Source organism: Lepidochelys kempii, chromosome 6, assembly GCF_965140265.1.
Source record: "Lepidochelys kempii isolate rLepKem1 chromosome 6, rLepKem1.hap2, whole genome shotgun sequence".
Taxonomy (NCBI): Eukaryota; Metazoa; Chordata; order Testudines; family Cheloniidae; genus Lepidochelys; species Lepidochelys kempii.
Window position 1 is genome coordinate 16,985,076 of NC_133261.1, and position 18,636 is coordinate 17,003,711.

An 18,636-nucleotide genomic window follows, 5' to 3' on the forward strand; every position below is an offset into this window, starting at 1 on the left:
CCTTTCAGGTAGTTGAAAGCAGCTATCAAATCCCCCCTCATTCTTCTCTTCTGCAGACTAAATAATCCCAGTTCCCTCAGCCTCTCCTCAAAAATCATGAGCTCCAGATCCCTAATAATTTTTGTTGCCCTCCGCTGGACTCTTTCCAATTTTTCCACATCCTTCTTGTAGTGTGGGGCCCAAAACGGGACACAGTACTCCAGATGAGGCCTCACCAATGTTTGTTTACCTGCCACATCCACAGGTTCGGCAGATCGCGGCTCCCACTGGCCGCGGTTCGCGGCTCCAGGCCAATGGGGGCTGCAGGAAGGGTGGCCAGCACTTCCCTCGGCCTGCGCCGCTTCCCCCAGCCCCCATTGGTCTGGAGCGGTGAACCGTGGCCAGTGGGAGCCACGATCAGCTGAACCTGTGGACGCGGCAAGTAAACAAACTGGCCTGGCCCGTCAGGGGCTTTCCCTGAACAAGCGGCGGTGGCCCTAGTTTGAGAACCACTGCTCTAGGACATATATACTCAGAAGGCATTGCTGCTGACTCAGTTGAGCAAAGCAATAGTGTTAAGACAGGGTAAAAGAGAAGCTTGCTCACTAAATATGGGCACTAGCGTAAAGTGTGGATGTACTGAATCATGTCAATTACAGTTGATGCAACTCCTTTGGAAGTTCTTGGTAGGATGGAGCTGAACAAGCTTCCACATAGACAGAGTGAAAATGTTTATTTAGATGTATTCGTGACTTTTACAAGCAGTAAGACCCATGCTTTACCCAAATGAGATTACAATCTAAAATAGAGAAGAACACGGAAAGAATTAGGAAAATATTTTAGGGCAGCGATAGTGAGAATAAAATAAAACAGAGTGGCTGCTGTTTGCACTCCTAAAGCGCCTTCTCTTTGGGGGGCCTGAACCCCAATCCTTGATGCAAAAATGTATTGTCCTTATTTTAATTTATTACTTGCATTAGAGTGGTGCTAGGAGACCTAGTCTTGGACCAGGACTCCATTGTGCTTGGTGCTGTACAAACACAGAACAAGAAGACCGTTCCCATTTCTGAGCCCCAGAGAGAAGCAATGGAAGAAGCATGTGTAGGAAAATGAATGGGTTTTTAAAAACCAAACATCATTCCTGGAATCAAACTTTCCCACCAACTGCCACCTCCTACTGGCCAGGCTTTCCCATCTCCAATATCTGCTAGCCTTACAGAGGCTTCATGGTTTTGTTTGTTTGTTTGTTTTTCTGCTGTATTCGGAATGTCTCATGGTGCTGCTGCTTATTTATGCAGATAGGCATCAAGCCAGAGCTCCCCAGAATCCTTCAGAGAGCTGCAGGAGAGAGAGGGGAGCCCAATTAACCATAGTAATTGTTGTGCTACGTCAGCCCAGTAGCTTTATCTTAACTCTGACATTTCCTACCTTTTGAGTGCTTGATTCTGCCACCTTAGCATTCTTTTAGTACAGTGTTTTAAATATAATTTGATATACTTTTAGCATATCCCCTCTTATCTGTATCCTTTCTAATGTAGACAGTCCTGTTCTTTTTAATGTTTCTTCATTTGGAAGTTTATTTATGCCTTTAATCTCATGTCTCTGAACCAAGTTTACTTCTGTTATATGCTTTTTGAGATGGGGTTACCTGTAGTGAATACAGTGCTCAAGGTGAGGGCTTCTCATTAATTTAAACAGTGGCATAATATTTTCAGCATTCTCTATCCCATTCCTTATGGAGCCGAACACTGTCTGCTTTTTTGACTGCTGCTTCACATTGAGCAGAATTCGCCATTGAGTTATCCAGAATGGTACCTGGGTCTTTCTCTTCAATTGTTTCAGTTAATTTAGAAACCAACCAAGGTGTATGAATATTTCAAATTAAATTATTCTTCCCACTGTGCATTATCTTGCAATTGTCAACGTAAGTTCCATCTGCAACTGTGTTACCTAGTCACCAATCTTTGTTAGGTTCCGAAGTCTTCCCTGGTCTTGGCTGAATTAAATACATTTGTCATCTGCAAACTGTACCAGCTCTCTGCTCCCCCCGTTGACAGATCTTTAATAAATATATTAAATAACATGCTAATACTGATGGCTCTTGTGATAACCCACAACTAACCTCTTCTGCCAGGATAAAAATGGGCCATTTTCCTACCTCTTTATTTTCTGGCTTGTAGCCAGTTTCTGATCTGTGACAGTCCTTTGTCTCCCATCCCAAGAAACTGAAGTCCAGTTTCTCTTCAGAAAAGGTATGACAGGCAGTGGTTGGAGCAGTTTCCCTTATGCTGTCCCCTGCCAGTATACCTCCTTCCTTATCTAGAGGATCCCTCTAGGGGTCAAAGGGCAATTCTTTCGACAGTCCATTCCATCCTATGCATCTCTGCTGACATTAATCAACAAGAGGAAAAAACAGGGCCAATTATTAGGGTAAGTTTTGTGATGCGGACACCTGTCCAGTAAGAACTAAAATTAGAATCCTACCAACAACTCTGACCCAGGCTGTCAGCTGATAACTAGTCATTACCAATGACTTGGTTCTTAGCAACCTGCAGTTAGATTTCACGTAGTGATTGAGAGGTGAAAGGCTCCCTGTAACACTTTCAGGGCCCTGACCCATCCAGTCCCATCATATCTATCACTTCTACTCACTATCTCATACTGTGCACCTGTCCTCCAGTTTGCAGTGCTGTGGACTCCTCTCATCTGCTAGTGCACTGAATCTTCCAGATCAATACTTACTGCACAATGTCTGCAAAGCCAGTGAGAAGGGGCTTGCAGTGGTACTCGATGCCGTGCTTGGCACACAGGGACTTCACCAGGGGGGCCACCTTCCAGTAATTGTGTCGAGGCATTGTGGGGAAAAGGCTGTGAAAGAGAATGAGAAGAAGTTGAATTAGGATTCATACCCTTTCCCGGTGCCCCAGAGGGATCTCTCCCCTCTCCAGGAACCTGAAATGGTCCCATATAGGGTTTTTGTTTCTTCTCCAAGGCCTATATCTACAGGTGCCCCACAGAAATACTATCTTTCCTCAGACGTCCAAACCAACTGATTTCCCCATAAAGATCCTAACCCTCCCACTGGGAAACACTCACTGATGCTCTACAGGGTTCCTGTCCCTAGGCGCGGGCCCATACTCACTGATGCTCAATATGGAAGTTCAGATGCCCAGTGAACCAGTCATTGAACAGAGACTGATCCACGTTGCATGTTGCCTGGAGCTGGAGGAGGAAGAGAGAAAAGTGAGTGTGGTCTCATGTCTCATCTCTCTGGATGGAAGTTATAGTAACAGAATGCCACTAATCATCACCTACAGCCCCCAACTAAAACCTCTCCAGCGCATCATCAAGGATCTACAACCTATCCTGAAGGACAATCCCTCACTCTCACAGACTTTGGGAGACAGGCCAGTTGTCGCTTACAGACAGCCCCCCAACCTGACGCAAATACTCACCAGCAACTACACACCACACCACAGAAACACTAACCCAGGAACCAGTCCCTGCGACAAACCCCATTGCCAACTCTGTCCGCATATCTTTTCAAGGGACACCATCATAGGACCTAACCACATCAACCACACCATCAGGGGCTTGTTCACCTGCACATCCACCAATGTGATATATGCCATCATGTGCCAGCAATGCCCCTCTGCCATGTACATTGGCCAAACTGGACAGTCTCTACACAAAAGAATAAATGGACACAAATCAGACATCAAGAATTGTAACATTCAAAAACCAGTAGGAGAACACTTCAATCTCCCTGGACACTCAATAACAGACTAAAAAGTGGCCATTCTTCAACAAAAAAACTTCAAAACCAGACTTCATCAAGAAACTGCAGAACTGGAATTAATTTACAAACATGACACCATCAAATTAGGCCTGAATAAAGACTGGGAGTAGCTGAGTCACTACAAAAAGTAATTTTCCCTCTGGTGATAGTCACCCCTTCTTGTCAACTGTTGGGAATGGGCCACATCCACCCTAATTGAATTCGCCTTGTTAGCACTGACCCCCGACTTGGTAAGGCAACTTCCATCTTTTCATGTGCTGTATATTTATACTTGCTTACTGTATTTTCCACTCCATGCATCTGATGAAGTGGGCTCTAGCCCACAAAAGCTTAAGCCCAAATAAATGTGTTAGTCTTTAAGGTGTCACAAGGACTCTTTGTTGTTTTTACTGACACAGACTAACACGGCTACCCCTCTGGAAAAACATTAAGATAACTAGGAATCCTCCCCTCACACACCCCACCTTGCTCTGAATAACCATAAGTCACTGGGGGGTGGGCAGAGAGGAGGAAGTAAAGCCTTTTAAAAGCAGGCTTGTGTCTGAGACTTTTTATCCAGAAACTAAGGGAGGCTGTCTGTGAAACACTGGATCCCCCAGTGACACAGGGTGTGCTGAGCAACTGTTCAGAAGCAAAATATAACTTCTTAGACAAATTCCCTTTTCTAATATATCAAAGTGTGAACCCTGAGTTGTCATATTTGCTCTCTGTGTAACTTGTTTGCTTTTCCTTACTATTTCATGTTGGAATCTGATTTTTTTTCTATTTTTTTTTCTTTGTTACCCCAAGGAGTGTGCAAACTGTGGAGTTTGTGCCAAAGAGAATTAATAACTGGGGGCTGTTTTTATACCTTCGGGAGTGACAAACGGGAGGGGGAAAGTCTGAGAGGCTGGTAGTTAAGAACTCAGGGTCGGGTGGGTTTGGGGAGACTTAGGACCAGAAGAGCTTTTGGGGTCACCCTGCAAGGAGTAATTAGGCTGCCGGAGCCAGGGTGGGACCTTTATGCTTGTGGGCTGGCCACTGGGGCAAGGGCTCTGGGCCACAGCTGCCTAGGATTAAGGCATCCAAAGTTACAAGTGGTAACAAAGTTACAAAGGGCTGAGAGAAGCCCTTACTGGTTTGGGTGATGACCAAAAGTCACATCTTCCTCCTTTATCTCCAAGCCATTGTACATCCCTCCCTGCCGCAGCCATGAGTTTCTTGCTGGCCCCCTGTGAGGAAGCAGAGAAACTGCTGCCTGGCACAGCAGAGGTTAAAGAAAATCTTTGGGTTCAGCTAGCCCGGCTCCACTATACCTGCAGCCAATGCCAGGCGTGGAGGGGGAGAAAAGAAGGGAGCCTGGCTCTCAGTTGGGGGCAGCCTGGCAAGGAGGCAGGAGCTCTCTGTTTGCCTGCTGGAAGGGACGGATCAGTGACCTGCCAACCAGCACAGCCCCTGGAGCCAGGTAAGTCTTCCCCTGCCCCTGTAAGTCTTCCCCTGCAGTTAAGCCCGAACGGCAGGGCCACTGGACTAGTAGGGCCATGCCCCAAATTAGAGAGACTTTAGTAGGAAGTAGCCCAGGGAAACTGGTGTTAACACCCGCACCCCCGCTGGGAGGGAGCCCCATCTCCCCTGTTTAGGGATTAAACTACACAGGGCCCTGGGCTGGGACCCGGTGGAAAGGGAGGGCCTAGGCCCCCCTACTACCCTCTCTGATTAATGATCTAGCCACTTTGCCACCCAGCCATGGAAGGCCCTATCACACCCCCAACACCTAGACATCCGAAATGCTCCCTGTGCCTATGTACCTCTGGACTGGAATTCATATCATAGGGGCACAGAGTGTGAGAGGGGAAAGATCGTACCTGGGTAGAGAACCAGTCCAGGTTTTTATCGTAATCAATGTTCATTGGGATGTGATTCATTTGTGTCACCCAGACAAGCCAGATACTCTCCAGAACCCTGTGGAGACAAACACACAAGGCAGTCACCGATTCTCTGCTTGCCCAATCCACTAATACATCTATAGATCTACCTGAACACTACAACACAGGCACGTGACAATCCCATGGACCCAAGCCAGCAACTGTCGAGTTAAATGTCTGCCCAAACAGTCAGACTCCAGAAAAACATTTGCATACTCCAGCCAGCCAATGGTCAGTAAAAAGGATGGCACAAAGGGAAACCATGTATTATCTGAGTCAGGATCAGGGCCCATTGTACTAAGTTCTGTGCACACACAGAAGTTACAATCATGCCTTGAAGCATGTACAGTCTAACTGAGGACAAAACACAAGATGATGCATCAAACAAGCAGGAAGGATGAGGGTAGGAGGAGACACAGAATAGGCATGTGCCTGATTTGCATATTGAAGGTTATTTTGCAAACCAGATATTTTGCCCTGCTGGCCCCCTGCCTTGCTGTTGGGAGTTAGTGATTTACCACAGGCATCCAAACAAATTTAGGGGCTGTAGAAGGATCTTAAAACCAAGCTATTTTTGTAATGACCAGAACATATTTTATCATGAAAACATATCTCTCTTTCCTTTGCATGCTTCCTGCTGCCCTGGTCACAGCAACTGCGAGCAGGTAAGTGCAGATTTCCTCTTCAGTGCTGCCGTTGTTCTCCTGCACAGTTCTCTGTCATCTTGCCGGGTCAGTGTAACCTCACTTGGCGTCACATCACAGTCCCCTACTTGGCAGATCCACTAAAAAATTTGCTTGAAAGCATTTGTTACAGTGATTGCAACTTCCATGCTGTCTCTCAGCACAGCAATTGGAGGACAGGCCATCCCTTGAGGGATGCAGAGTCTAATTCCAGTCTCCCAGACAAAATATTTGCTCTTGCATTAGAGAGAGATCTGACTGGGTACAGGAAAACGAGGCAATTTGGAAAATGAGACCGAAGGGTTAGATGGTGTCAAGGCCCAAAGAGACAGAAAGTAGAGACAGAGCGAGGCCGAGAAGAAGGCACAGCCAAAGGGAGTTGTGGGATCAGTGAACGATACCTGATCAGCAGATAGAACCCCAGGAGACTCTTCACCCCCAGTAAGGGCTCGTAAGTGAGAAAGAATCGGATGTAGAAGCTCAGCATCCAGGCCAGGTCCTGCCAGAGAGGAGATGAAGAAGAATAACAAATCATGCCCTGCCTCTGTCCCCACCTGGGTCCTAGAAACTGCTGGATTCCGTTGATCTTTTTCTTCTCCCCTGGTGACTGGGGTATGACCAGTGGGTACCCACCCACAGCACACCTGAAGAATTTAGGGTTGAGAAACACTAGACTGCAGCTTTGCAGCCCCCCAACAGTGTCCTGTAGCATTAGACACCCTGCTTTGATCCTCCCTATGCATTGTAGTGCACATCCACTGTATAGCTGTTTTATTTATTAACATTTGTGCCTATCACCATGATCAAAGGCCACATTGAAAAAGCTAAAAGAGAGCAAACTGTCCCTGGTGAGTGGTTCAGATCAAACAAGTGGCCCTGAAAGGAGAGATTTCCAGAGCCAGGATTATCCACTATTAGAAATGCCCTGCCACCCACATCTCACTCTAGCGAGTTCCTCCCTCAGTACTGAGGGGTGGAGCTTTCTATCAGAGCGAAAATGCCATGGCCAGAGCATAGCGGGTGAGAGGCAGATTCAGAGACACTCAGCTCCCAGTTAGTCAAAGCTTTTATAGAGGGTAATGAATAGGGAGCAGGTGCCGAGTTCCTAGATCGCAGTGTGCTGAACATCGTACACACAGGAAAAATTTGGCGGAGGGGGCGTGAAAATTTTCTTTAATTTGAAAGCGAGTCACAACATTCACTGTGGAGAGACAATTTAGTAATATCCATCTTCAAACCACTACACAGAGAGTAATTACTATCCCAAATACTCTGTTATGAAACCTTTAAAGTTGCTACACACTCAATATACCTGACACAAAAGCAAGGAAATAAAAAGCTAAGCCACCTGCCAGTTTATCATTGTTTACAGGCACACACCTTGCCTCTATCACAACTATTGTACCTCAAAGCAAAGAAGCTTCATTGTGCCCCCTCTAGGGATGCCAGGCTTCCAGCACCTTCTTCACCAAACTTCCCTCACCAAACACACTGCACAATACTACAGCCTCCCTTCTGCTCTCCTCCCTCTCAACACTGCTCACTGTGCATATTTAGTGTAATAGTCTGTTAAAGGGGATCCTGGATGGTTCGTATCATTAGGGGGTCAGGGTTAAGGTTACGGAATATGTGATCTGTGGAGATGGTGACCAGAAAACAGGACAATTACATTCTTGTCATGGAAGCAATGAAACCTGGATTTCCACATGAATCATTGTATACCTGAAATAGTGATGTCACCCAGGCCAGAACAATAAATCTTAGAAACTCCAGGCCCAGTCCCAATAACAGCTCCTTTATTGTAGTAGGGTACTTAGGAAAGTACTGGTATTCATCCAGACTTTTACCCAAACTCACAAATCAGATGGTCACTGTGAAATGAACGTTCTAAGGGTGTAACACCTCATATACTCTTGTTCCTTCAAGGGTCGTCGTATATACACAGTCGTCATTAGGCAACACTTACCGCCCAGTCTCTTCTCTGGATTGTCTTGTGCAGTGGAAAGTATTGGAAGTAGACAGGAAACAGGAATGGGGGCAGTGCTGGAAGAGGGAATGAGGAGAAGATAGAGATATTACTAATCCCATCTGCTAATCATTGACACCAGCTACACAGGAGGGGTCAGCTGCTGTTTAACATCCTCCCTATTTACTGCTGCAAGAGAATGTGTCTTATTATCACAGTAAAATGTGAATACATCAGCTTGCTTCTGTCCAAATCCAGAATGGAAATACACTTTGGCCTTTTCAGCATCATTACTGACAATTTCACCATCCCTGTCTGGTAATGCAGCTACACACTTGCTACGATTTCTCTTGTTCCTGATTTATTTTAATAATTCCTTCTTATTGTCCTTAATCTGACTGGCCGTATATTTTTGTTCATTGATACCTTTAGCTTTCCTAATCGATTGTCCATTTCATAACTGCTAATTTCCATTTGTTCTTGTTGTTCAATATTGTTGTTTTTTTATTGCTGCATTCACTTTCTTCCTTAACTAGGATGATTTTTTTTTAAACTTAAGAAACTTTATTTCATGAATGTGGAATTGTGGGGTTTTTTTGTGCATATAGTAACGTTTTCTAACACAATTTCCAGTTATTATTCACATTATTTTGTTTAATTTTCCTCCCAGTAAATTTTGTTTTCAACTTCATAAAATTGGCCAAGTCCATGTATTACTGGAACTGTAATCAGTTTGTAGAGAATGAATGTAATTAGGTCATGCTCACTTGCACTGAGGCAACTACTGATTCTTCTTCAAATATGTGTAAACAGGGATCTCATTGTAGGTGCACATGTGCCTTGTGTTTATGAACTTTGAATTTGTTCTAAGTAGCAGTGTCTTTTGGAGTCACACATGCTTCCTTGTGCTACCATGTGACAGCATAAAGAGCGGAGCAATTGTGCCCTTTCCCTCAGTTCCCTCTTATTGTCCATGGCAGTGAGACAGAACCTGGTCAGTGCCTGATCTATTCATTACTAGATTTACATTTCAGTGTTTACTGAATAGTGTGAAGTTCTATCTTCGTTTAGGTCTTTTTGTTTTCTAATTGGATTTCAAAACAAAACATCCAAATCATCTGACCCCTGTACACCTTCCTGTATGGCAGTGTGAAGTTTCATCCCTGTTCATTGTACAATATTTTAATGCCCTTGATTGATAGGCATGGCAGATCTCTGTTCTGCGTCATTGAAGGACCGTATCCCAACAAATGCTCAATCTGCCTCTCCTCATTCTACACTCAGAAATCCAGGGATGTGAGGCTCAAATTACATTTCCTTGGGCAATCTATGGAAGTCACATCTGATCCTGAAGAGGTAGGAACCACTAAGATGGAGCTGAGATGGCAAATTCATGGCAGGTGTCCCCACAGGCAGGCATCATGCCCTGAGTTTGAGCAAAGAGAAGAGCAAATCTGATGCTGTGCTTTGAAAGATGCAAGGGGCAGATGCTCTGCTTTGAAAGACGCAGGGGCAGACCCTCACCAATCATATGCACAGCTCTGGGTGTTCCATGGGGCCATCTTGCAGGGAGGACTCAAAGCGCAGCTCCAGAGACAAACCATCCAAGACCACGTTGACATCAAGTGCTGTGATGAAGTGCTGATTGTGATGAAGGCCCAGAAGAGACATTTGGTTCCAACTGCAGTGCTGAGACCCAGACTGATACCACCCCGGCACTCATAAGCAAGCCCATCCTGTTAGCGAGATACATATTGACAGAAGAACAGCCACCTCTTCTCACTTCAGCATCAAGACTGGGATCACCTGGTACCAGGACGACATCCAATTGCACCTCTGTTCCAGATGCACTTCTTATCACCATCTCCTGGCTGCTCCTTCTGTCCTACATGAAGTAGAGAGCTTTGTCCCCTCAGGATAGCAAGGCACGCTACAGGGAGTTCCAGAGGTGCCCTATACAGTGTACTGCTACACAAGTTGCAATGGGCTAGGCCAGCACAGCCTGGCCAGCATCCCTGTAACACACCTCCTTGACCTCCTGGGCTTTACTGGGGTCGATACTCCCATATGTCTAGGAGCAGATCCCCACCGCATGCCTTAAGGAAGAGGGGGAGGTCTCAGTCACAGGTAACTTCTGTGGGTAGGGCCTCTATGCCCAAACCTGAGGGGAACCCCATAAGCAGGCAGAGAAGATTCTGGGGACACAAAAAGAATCTTCACCTGGTCAGGCATTCACTTCAGCCCCAACACTTGCTGCCAAGGACTTCAAGGCCTTCCAGGACTCACTTACAAGAACAGCCTAAACTTTCAGCGCCAAGGCACAGGTGATCCAAGACAACACACACAAACTGTTTGACATCCTGTTTGAACCTGAGAGATGATTATGTAAATTTACAGTAAATTTACTTGTGTTTACCCTTAGCACTCTCCCCTTCTGTTGCTAGTTTAAGACTGACAAGGGAGTCACAGAACGATGAAGTGGGGGAGGAGAGACGTGGTGCTGCTAGTTAGGACCAGAAGAGATCAGATTCCAGAGGGGTGACAACATAGGAAGACAAGGAGATGATGAGAGAGGAGGATCCTGTGTCCCACACTCAGTTTCTCACACACTGTGACCTGTCAGACTGGACAGAGGAAGGGGAGTCCTTTCTCTGCCCTTCCCCCCTGGGAGGAATTAATTCAGGAGTCTGGAGCAACTGCTCGATGCGTGCTCTTGGGGAAGCAGAGATACTCACTGACAAAGAAGTACTTGTGCTGATGGTTGTAAGGCATGAACTTCTTCTTCATCCCGAGCTGTGAAGGGAGAGAGGACCAGGGCAGGTCAGCAGGGCTAAAGAGACCCAGGCACATGCTTTCCAACCCTTCCCCACCCTCAGAGTTACCCATTGAGCCACTTCCCAGGTTACATGACCTTACTGGTAACGACAAACTGCACAAGTGCAACCAGAGTGCAGTAACGGTCAGTGTCTGTCAGAGGTAACTAGAATACAACAGGCACGTGCCTGGGATGGGAGGTTTGTCTCTTGTTCATTCCTCAATACTCTCCTTTCATCCCTTAGCCTCCCTGCCAGAGGCACCAACCCATGCAGAACGGGCAGGCAATGGACTTGTCCCGCATTTATTAAACACAGGAGCAATCTCAGATGGGGAGAAGTAGGAGATGGGATAGAAAATGCACAGGTTGGTACCCCGAGCAGGGAGAACCATCTTGTTATGGGAGTTGCCATAAAAGAAAGGACTTTACAGCTGTTCAGATCCCTTCTCTTGTTCCTCATTTGGACATGAAAAGCTGCTGCAGGATATGCCTACTGCAGCCTCCATGTTACATTGTATTTTAAAAAGAATTGCTCAACTGTTTTTGCTCCAACCTTTCCAAAATATTCACCTTTGGGCAGAGACCACATCTGAGTAATTCAGTTTGGAAGAAGAACTTTTGAGAAGTTGTGATAAGCAATTTAAATGGAGTGTTAGAATGGAAACACAAAGGCAACCTAAACTATTAGCGTAGATATCACTAACTTTCCGGGGGTTTCTCCTTTCCTCTCTTCCGCCCTCTTTTTCTCTCTGTTTCTGTTCTTTCTTCGTGTATATCTGCATGCCTCACAGGAACTAATGAGATTTTAAAGCACAAGGCCATGTACCCACCAGCCCTTTCCCAGCATGCCTGACATGCAGGTAGCAAAGCTTCTCTGAAGCCTTACATAATAGACACTTTGTTTCTATCCATTTACAGCATCTCCGATTTGGAATCTTTCTTTAACCCAAGCTGTCCCTCATGCTCACCTCCACAGAGAGCACCTTCCCTAAAGTAAACCAAGGGTGCATATTGAGATCAGGATCCTTGAGGAAGCAGTTGGTTTTAGCATGATGTTGGGCATGCCTTAGATTCCACCAGCTGGCCGGCAAGCCCTGTGGGAAAGGAGACCAGAAGATACATACCACAAGGCTGCAAAAAAAGGAATAATCTCATCCCTTATTTCTTCTCCCCTCTTTGATTTAGACTATGTTCCCCTCCTTGCTATATATATATATATATATAGAGAGAGAGAGAGAGAGAGAGAGAGAGCGCAGACCCTCAGTGAGGCTTTTTCTGAAGTCAGGTGGATATCAAATATTAATCAGTCCTACTGAAGCTTCAGTTAGCACTCACAGGATCAGGTACTTACCAACAGTTGGCCTATCACAAACTTTTGAACCACGTGGTTCCATTTGGGCTTGCTGAATACTGAGAAGTGTCCCAAATCATGTTGCAGATACCCAGCTTGGGACTGGAAAGGGAAAGGATCACTGAGAAAATGAAAGCCAAGGTACTGCAATGTCTATTTTCTACACGTTCATCCTAGAGACTCCTCCCTCATTGTCCTGTCAGTATCCCCTCACCCCACAGTCCCATCTAGGTGAGATATCCTCTGTCTGCTGATACTTGGGAAACATTTCCAGTTCTTGCACAATCAGTCCTTAGGGCAAAGGACACAGGAACTTATAGACAAACTGACCAGTAGCTGAAGTTAAATTCAATCTGGCCATTGCATCTGCAGAAGTACCAAAGGACTCTGTCTCTGTTTGATACCAACAGTATCTGTTTGATACTTTGCACGTTGTGTACTATTTATAGTAGTGCAAAGTGAGTATAAAATGTTACCAAATCCAATTTCTTTACTCACTCACACCCATAGCAAGACTTTACATTCAATGCATGCAGGTGTAAATGACTACTTAGGGCAGTGGAGAATCAGGCCCCAAGTTGCGAAGAGGGTCTTTCATTATAGCAGAACTCACGGAGTGAAATACATTAGTGCTAGCAGTCTGCTTTTTGGCAATGGCACAAATATGAAACATAATAACTTGGAGTAGCCCTAGTCCACTGCCAGTGAACCCTGCCCTCAACCTTGTAAAGTGGCAGAGAACAGTTTTTTCATGAACAGAGGTATGAACCGGTGTCACCACACTAGCTGTTGGTTTTTTCATGAAAGTGATCTAACAGCCTGGGGTGAACATACCAGGTTTATATACAAAACCCCAAGGAGAGCTACCCACAAGGGGAACAGCTATGGAATAGGAACACGTAACTGGTGTTTAGTGTATGGAAGGAACAGGCTGGTCTATTGCTGTATACTGTAGAATAGGGACTTTACCAGGGAGGTTGTCAGCAGCACTGCAGAGATGAGGAATGGTACTAGGGAAGTCCCAAAGTACCAGAGAGTGATCCAGCTGGCAGCCTCTAGCAGCAGAATTTGCAGGAAATTCAGGAAGAAGAAGAGGCCGTTGGGGTTCAGAAGTCCCATCCTTTCGATGGTGGCGCGTAGCTCACGGAAATCCTCTACCAGCAGTATCTGGGGGGAGACTCAACATTGCACACTCTGTGCTCTGGATGTGCAGCACAGAAGTCTCAGTGGTGGGGGTGTTTCTCTGCTTACTCTAGAAAAGCCTTTGGACTCTGCTCCTTTGGAGGGTGTGGCTGGACACTGTAGGATAAGATGCACCTGACTGATTGTGCTTCTTCGTGGGATCTCTCCAACAGTGGGAAAAGGCTATGGTTGATGAATGCAGCTCATTCACCACCCATAGGGAGGGACGTATACATGTGTCTGGGGGGTGTGGGGTGGAGGGGTGTCCCTGTATGACTACTGAGCTGAATCCCTCCTGTTCAACTTTGCTGTAAAACATGCAGAAGCCAACAACCAATGGGCCCCTTTCCCACAGCAGCCTCCTTGTGACTCCATGAAACAATGAGCCCAATGCTACAGCTGAGGGTCCTGGAAGCCAATAAATAACTAGAAACCCAGATTTGCATGATTTTACCCTGTTCCTCCCTACTGGGATCCCAACCTGCAGCCATCCTTCACGGCACTTACGTTTTTGCTGGGCTTCATGCTGATTTCATCTGGTGCCAGCTCCCCAATCAGCAGTGAGCTCATGTATTTTCTCACCAGTGCATGGTTGACATGGAATGCGACAAAAAACTCCTGCGGAGGTAGGAGGAAATCGGGGGAGAAAAGCACACACCTGGGATGAGCACAAGCCAGGTACCATGTTAACCCCTTACTGAGGGAGATCACCATGGTTGCTCAGTGGCTCTGGCGGGTCCCCTCCTCCTTTCTCTGCCTAAGCTCATGCTGACTTTTCTTTTCTTTTCTTTTGGCTTTTTGTTGCACAACCCAACATGAAGAGCAGAGGGAAAATTCGCTCAGTGAAAGGAAATGCAGGGAAAATACAGAAAACAAACTACTCCTGCACAGTTCCAGTTCAAAGGGGATCATGGGCCTGTTCCCTTTAACCCCCTGAAAATCTGTGGCTCTGACTGGGTTCCCTTTTTACTAGAGACCACTGGTCTTGATTTCTGCATTGTGAGTGATGGATTGGTGGAAGGCAGTAGAATCACGGTATTAAAATATTGACACAAATTTTGAGAAATTAAGAAACCTGGGAGTCTGTCTAGTTCTCAGTGAATCATTGGACACACTCCTACCGTTCAAACCACCTTTGCATTTCCCTAATTTTGGCTGCTCTGGGGGCTGGTGCAGCCCATGTCTCAAGTAAGTAGAGCAGTGTATGGCTGCAGTCTAGGATAGTATTGTGGCCTCCCTCTCATCTACCTCCAGCCCCATGCTTATGCTAGCCGCAATAGAGGAGGGCAGTATAGGGCTGCATGGCACCTTGGTCAATGATCTTCTCTCTGTAAAGTTCACATGTACATGCTGGTTTTATTAGGACACATGAGCATGGCCTCTGTAAACTACAGTTGTGCCTCTCTGGAAAACTTTCAGCTTCTCAACAAAACAGTGGATAAATGAGATCCAGTTCACATATTTGATCTGCATTTTCAAAAAGCCTTTGACTAAATCCTGCACAAGTGGGCAGTAAGGAAACAAACTTGTTACAGAGGAGTGGTAAAGTCTCGTCATGTATTTAGGCGCTGGCTAAAAAAAAGAGAGAACAAAGACGAGGGAAAAGGATCTTTTACAACATGGGACGAAGTTAACAGCACGGACCCAGGTGCTCTTCCTTCTTCCCTCCACCGCCAGTTCTCATTATGGCAGCCTGCCCTGCAGAGTAGCTGTTAATGTGGATTCCCACCACCTGTAGAACTCACCGTGGCGTCTTGTCCCGCGAAGTGACTGATGACTCGGGCGCCCCCCGGGTGCCGCCGGTAGAACTGGCTAATGTCATAGACCTTCCTGTCGATCACCAGCCACCGCTCCTGCTGCGGGTGCCCCCGGCCCGTGCGGAGCCCAATCTCCTCCCAGGTGAAGCGCCGCGGGGAGGAGCCTGCACCAGACTCTGGGTTCTTTTTAGCCTCCTTGACTTCATGTTCTGGCTGCAGCGTCATCACTGCACTTCACATTTAGACCCACTGATCCTCCCCACTGCTGTTACCTGCCTCATCTGACACTGTGCCTTTTTACACTAGCTGTGTGTGGAGTCATCAGGCAGCCTGCCAAGCACCCTGCCCTTATGAGCATTATACACTCTGTGAACGCCTTTTGGGCTGAGGAGGGGCCGAAGGCAGGACTATTTGCTGGTAGTACATGATGTTTACCCTGAACCGAAGAAACTTTCTGTGCCAGGATATATTGCCACATGAGAGTAGCATCCAGCAGGTTGAGGGCAGCAAACCAATCTCCAGTCTCAAAGGAAGGGATAACAGAAGTGAGGGTGATCATCCTGAATTTGATTTCTTTGATAAATCTGTTCAGGTTTCTTAAATCCAGAAAGGGTTGAAGACCACCTCTCTTTTGGGGAATCAGGAAGTAGCTGGAATAGAAACCTTTCCCTCTGTGCTGGTAAGGAACTTCCTCTATTGCTCCCAATTCTACTAGATACTGTATTTCTTGATATTAAAAACGGTCTCATGACATGGGTCCCTGAAAAGGGACCTGGAAAGTAGGTTGACGAAAGATAGAGGTGAATTGAATCACATATCCCTCCTTTAGAGTGCTGAGCACTCAACTGTCCGATGTACCCTCTGTCCATGTACTGAAAAAGAGCGATGCCAGCTTGAGGACAAACTGCTGAGTAATAGGGCAGACACCCCCCAGACTAGTGATTATTCTACCATTAGATATACCTAGGCAGTAACAAAAGTGTACGTCTGTCTCACCACACTGGTTAACAATAAGTCAAAAATGCAGTCTCCTCGGGCATTCCAACATTTATTTCACCAGCCAGACACTGGACTTTATGACGAGTGATTATTGAAAACCAATTTAATCAAACAAAGGGTTCTTCTGTTCTGAAAACATCTGAAAAGATCAGCCACATAGCCAGGTCAATAACTCAGATCTTACGCAACAAGCATGCTGTTGCCAATCTTTTAGTAACTAAAATCTAAACATTTATTTTTAAGAGAAAAGAATTAGAGTTAAAATGGTTAATAGGTCATATACATGCAATTGTTGCAAAGTTCTTGTAGCAGGTTTGTAGCAGAGCTGGAATAGTTTGCAAAAGTCTCTCTGGAAATTATCCAAACAGCTTAGGGGTCATCGTCCTTTTTTAGAGCTTCCTTGTTCGCAATATAGTCCAGAGAAATGATGTTTCCAGGGTCTTTTATACCCTCTCCCATGAGCATGGAATTTTACTGTCCCAAACAAAGCTCACAGTCTCAGTTTGTGGAAAATTACAGGCACAAGATGGAGTCCAGGGTCACATGAACAAGTCACATGCCCTTACATGGCTTTGATGACTCACAGGAGCAGCCATTGGAAACTAAGGAGTCCACAGAAAGACTTGATGGATGGGACGACTTTCTTCTATGGCCCATTGTGAGAGTCAATTGCCTTTGATGGGTCATCAACACAAAGCTGTCTGGCTTCAGTGTTTTTACCTGAAGAGTGGAATAAACACATTTGGGATATAGATCTATATAGTCAATATTCATAACTTCAGATACAGTGATGATACATGGATATAAACAGGATAAACACACTTAGCAAATCATAACTTTTCCATTGACACGGTACATGATACACTTTGTAGAAAATGTGTTGCAATTGTATAACAGTGGTAGCAACAATGATATACATGGTCATATTTCAGTCATCCAGCATCGCACACCTTCAAACTGTAGACCATCGATTGTATTTTGCAGCTCTTTTGGGACTAAAAATGCCCGTAGCCATCGAATATGACGTGGTACCTGACATGTCAATCACTGATTGGAGGGACGTGGGAGCAGAGAAATGACCTTTGGGTATTATGGCCAAAAACTAATCCCTGTAAGCCTCTGACACCCTCATCTAAACGCTTGTGGTGGCATGACGGGGTGTCTCAAGCCTGCATTGGTGAGGCGAGGCTTAAGTCGCTGCTCTCAGGATGTGGGACCTCCGCTGGTCATGCTGCCTGTGGTGGTAGCATTTAAAAGGGAGCAACTCATCTCAGTCTGGGCTCACTGAGGAGAGCAGTTGCGTGCAGCAGCTGAGAAGACACCATCCAGGCGACAGGGACTGAACCTCTCAGCCAAACGGTTGGAAATCTGTCAACCGCAGGAGCTGAGGACGACGATTTGCTGTCACTAGGGGAACGGGCTCTGGAGACAAAGCAGGGAGGAAGCCGGGAGGGATCCCAAGCCTAAGCTACGTATATTGTCCATTGCTTTGCAGAGACCTGTGTCGGAACCCAGTAGAGTGGGCCCGGGTTCTGCTCCCCCTCCCCTCTCACCATTAGGTAATGCTACCCTTAAACTGTTGCTGCTAGCCAAATTGGCCTTTGGACTCTTGCCAGCAAGTGACACTCCCCTGTAATATTGCCACTAGGCAAAGCAGCCTTCGGGCTCCCACCAGTTAGCGAGACTCCCCTGTGATTGCTGCTCGGCGAAACAGCCTTCAGACTCTCACCAGTGGGTCACGCTACCCTGTGATAATTTTGCTAGGCAAAGCAGGCTTTGGGCTCTCACCATTAAGCGTTTTATCCCAGAACATCACCAGGAGGCAGTGCTGTCGGCCCAGACCACTCAACCAACCCCCGACAGGAGCCGACGATGCCGGAGTTGAAGGTCTCTCCCGTAGAGGCAAAGGCATCTGTCTTGATGGCCCTGCTGGCACTGGGGTTGACAGTGCTGGTGCATGTCAGTGTCAGGGCTTGCGAACAGATCTGGACTCTGAACCCCAGGGCTTTTTTAGAGCCTTTTTATGAGGATTTTGAGCACTTTGAAGAAGCCGCTGGAGAAGAAGATGAGTGACATTTCTCAGAAGACTTCAGCTTAGCGGCTGGGGCAACCAGGGGGACTCCTCCCGGATTAACGCTCCATTCTCTCATGGTCAGGCTTAAAGAGGGAAGCATCATCTCCTTGAGAAGGTGTGCTTTCCG

At 46.3% G+C, this 18,636-nt stretch overlaps 1 protein-coding gene across 1 annotated transcript; it reads right to left on the minus strand.

The window, feature by feature from the left end:
• Positions 1–733: 733 nt before the first annotated feature.
• Positions 734–14,264, minus strand: LOC140913809 (acyl-CoA (8-3)-desaturase-like). The gene is made up of 11 exons (XM_073350607.1): positions 14,187–14,264; positions 13,467–13,664; positions 12,498–12,599; positions 12,115–12,240; positions 11,067–11,124; positions 8,332–8,408; positions 6,767–6,864; positions 5,623–5,719; positions 3,122–3,201; positions 2,722–2,847; positions 734–1,317 (listed from the first exon to the last, which is right to left on the minus strand). Exons 1-11 carry the CDS (start codon positions 14,247–14,249, stop codon positions 1,266–1,268), a joined length of 1,077 nt encoding a protein of 358 aa, XP_073206708.1. The 5' UTR covers positions 14,250–14,264; the 3' UTR covers positions 734–1,265.
• Positions 14,265–18,636: the final 4,372 nt, after the last annotated feature.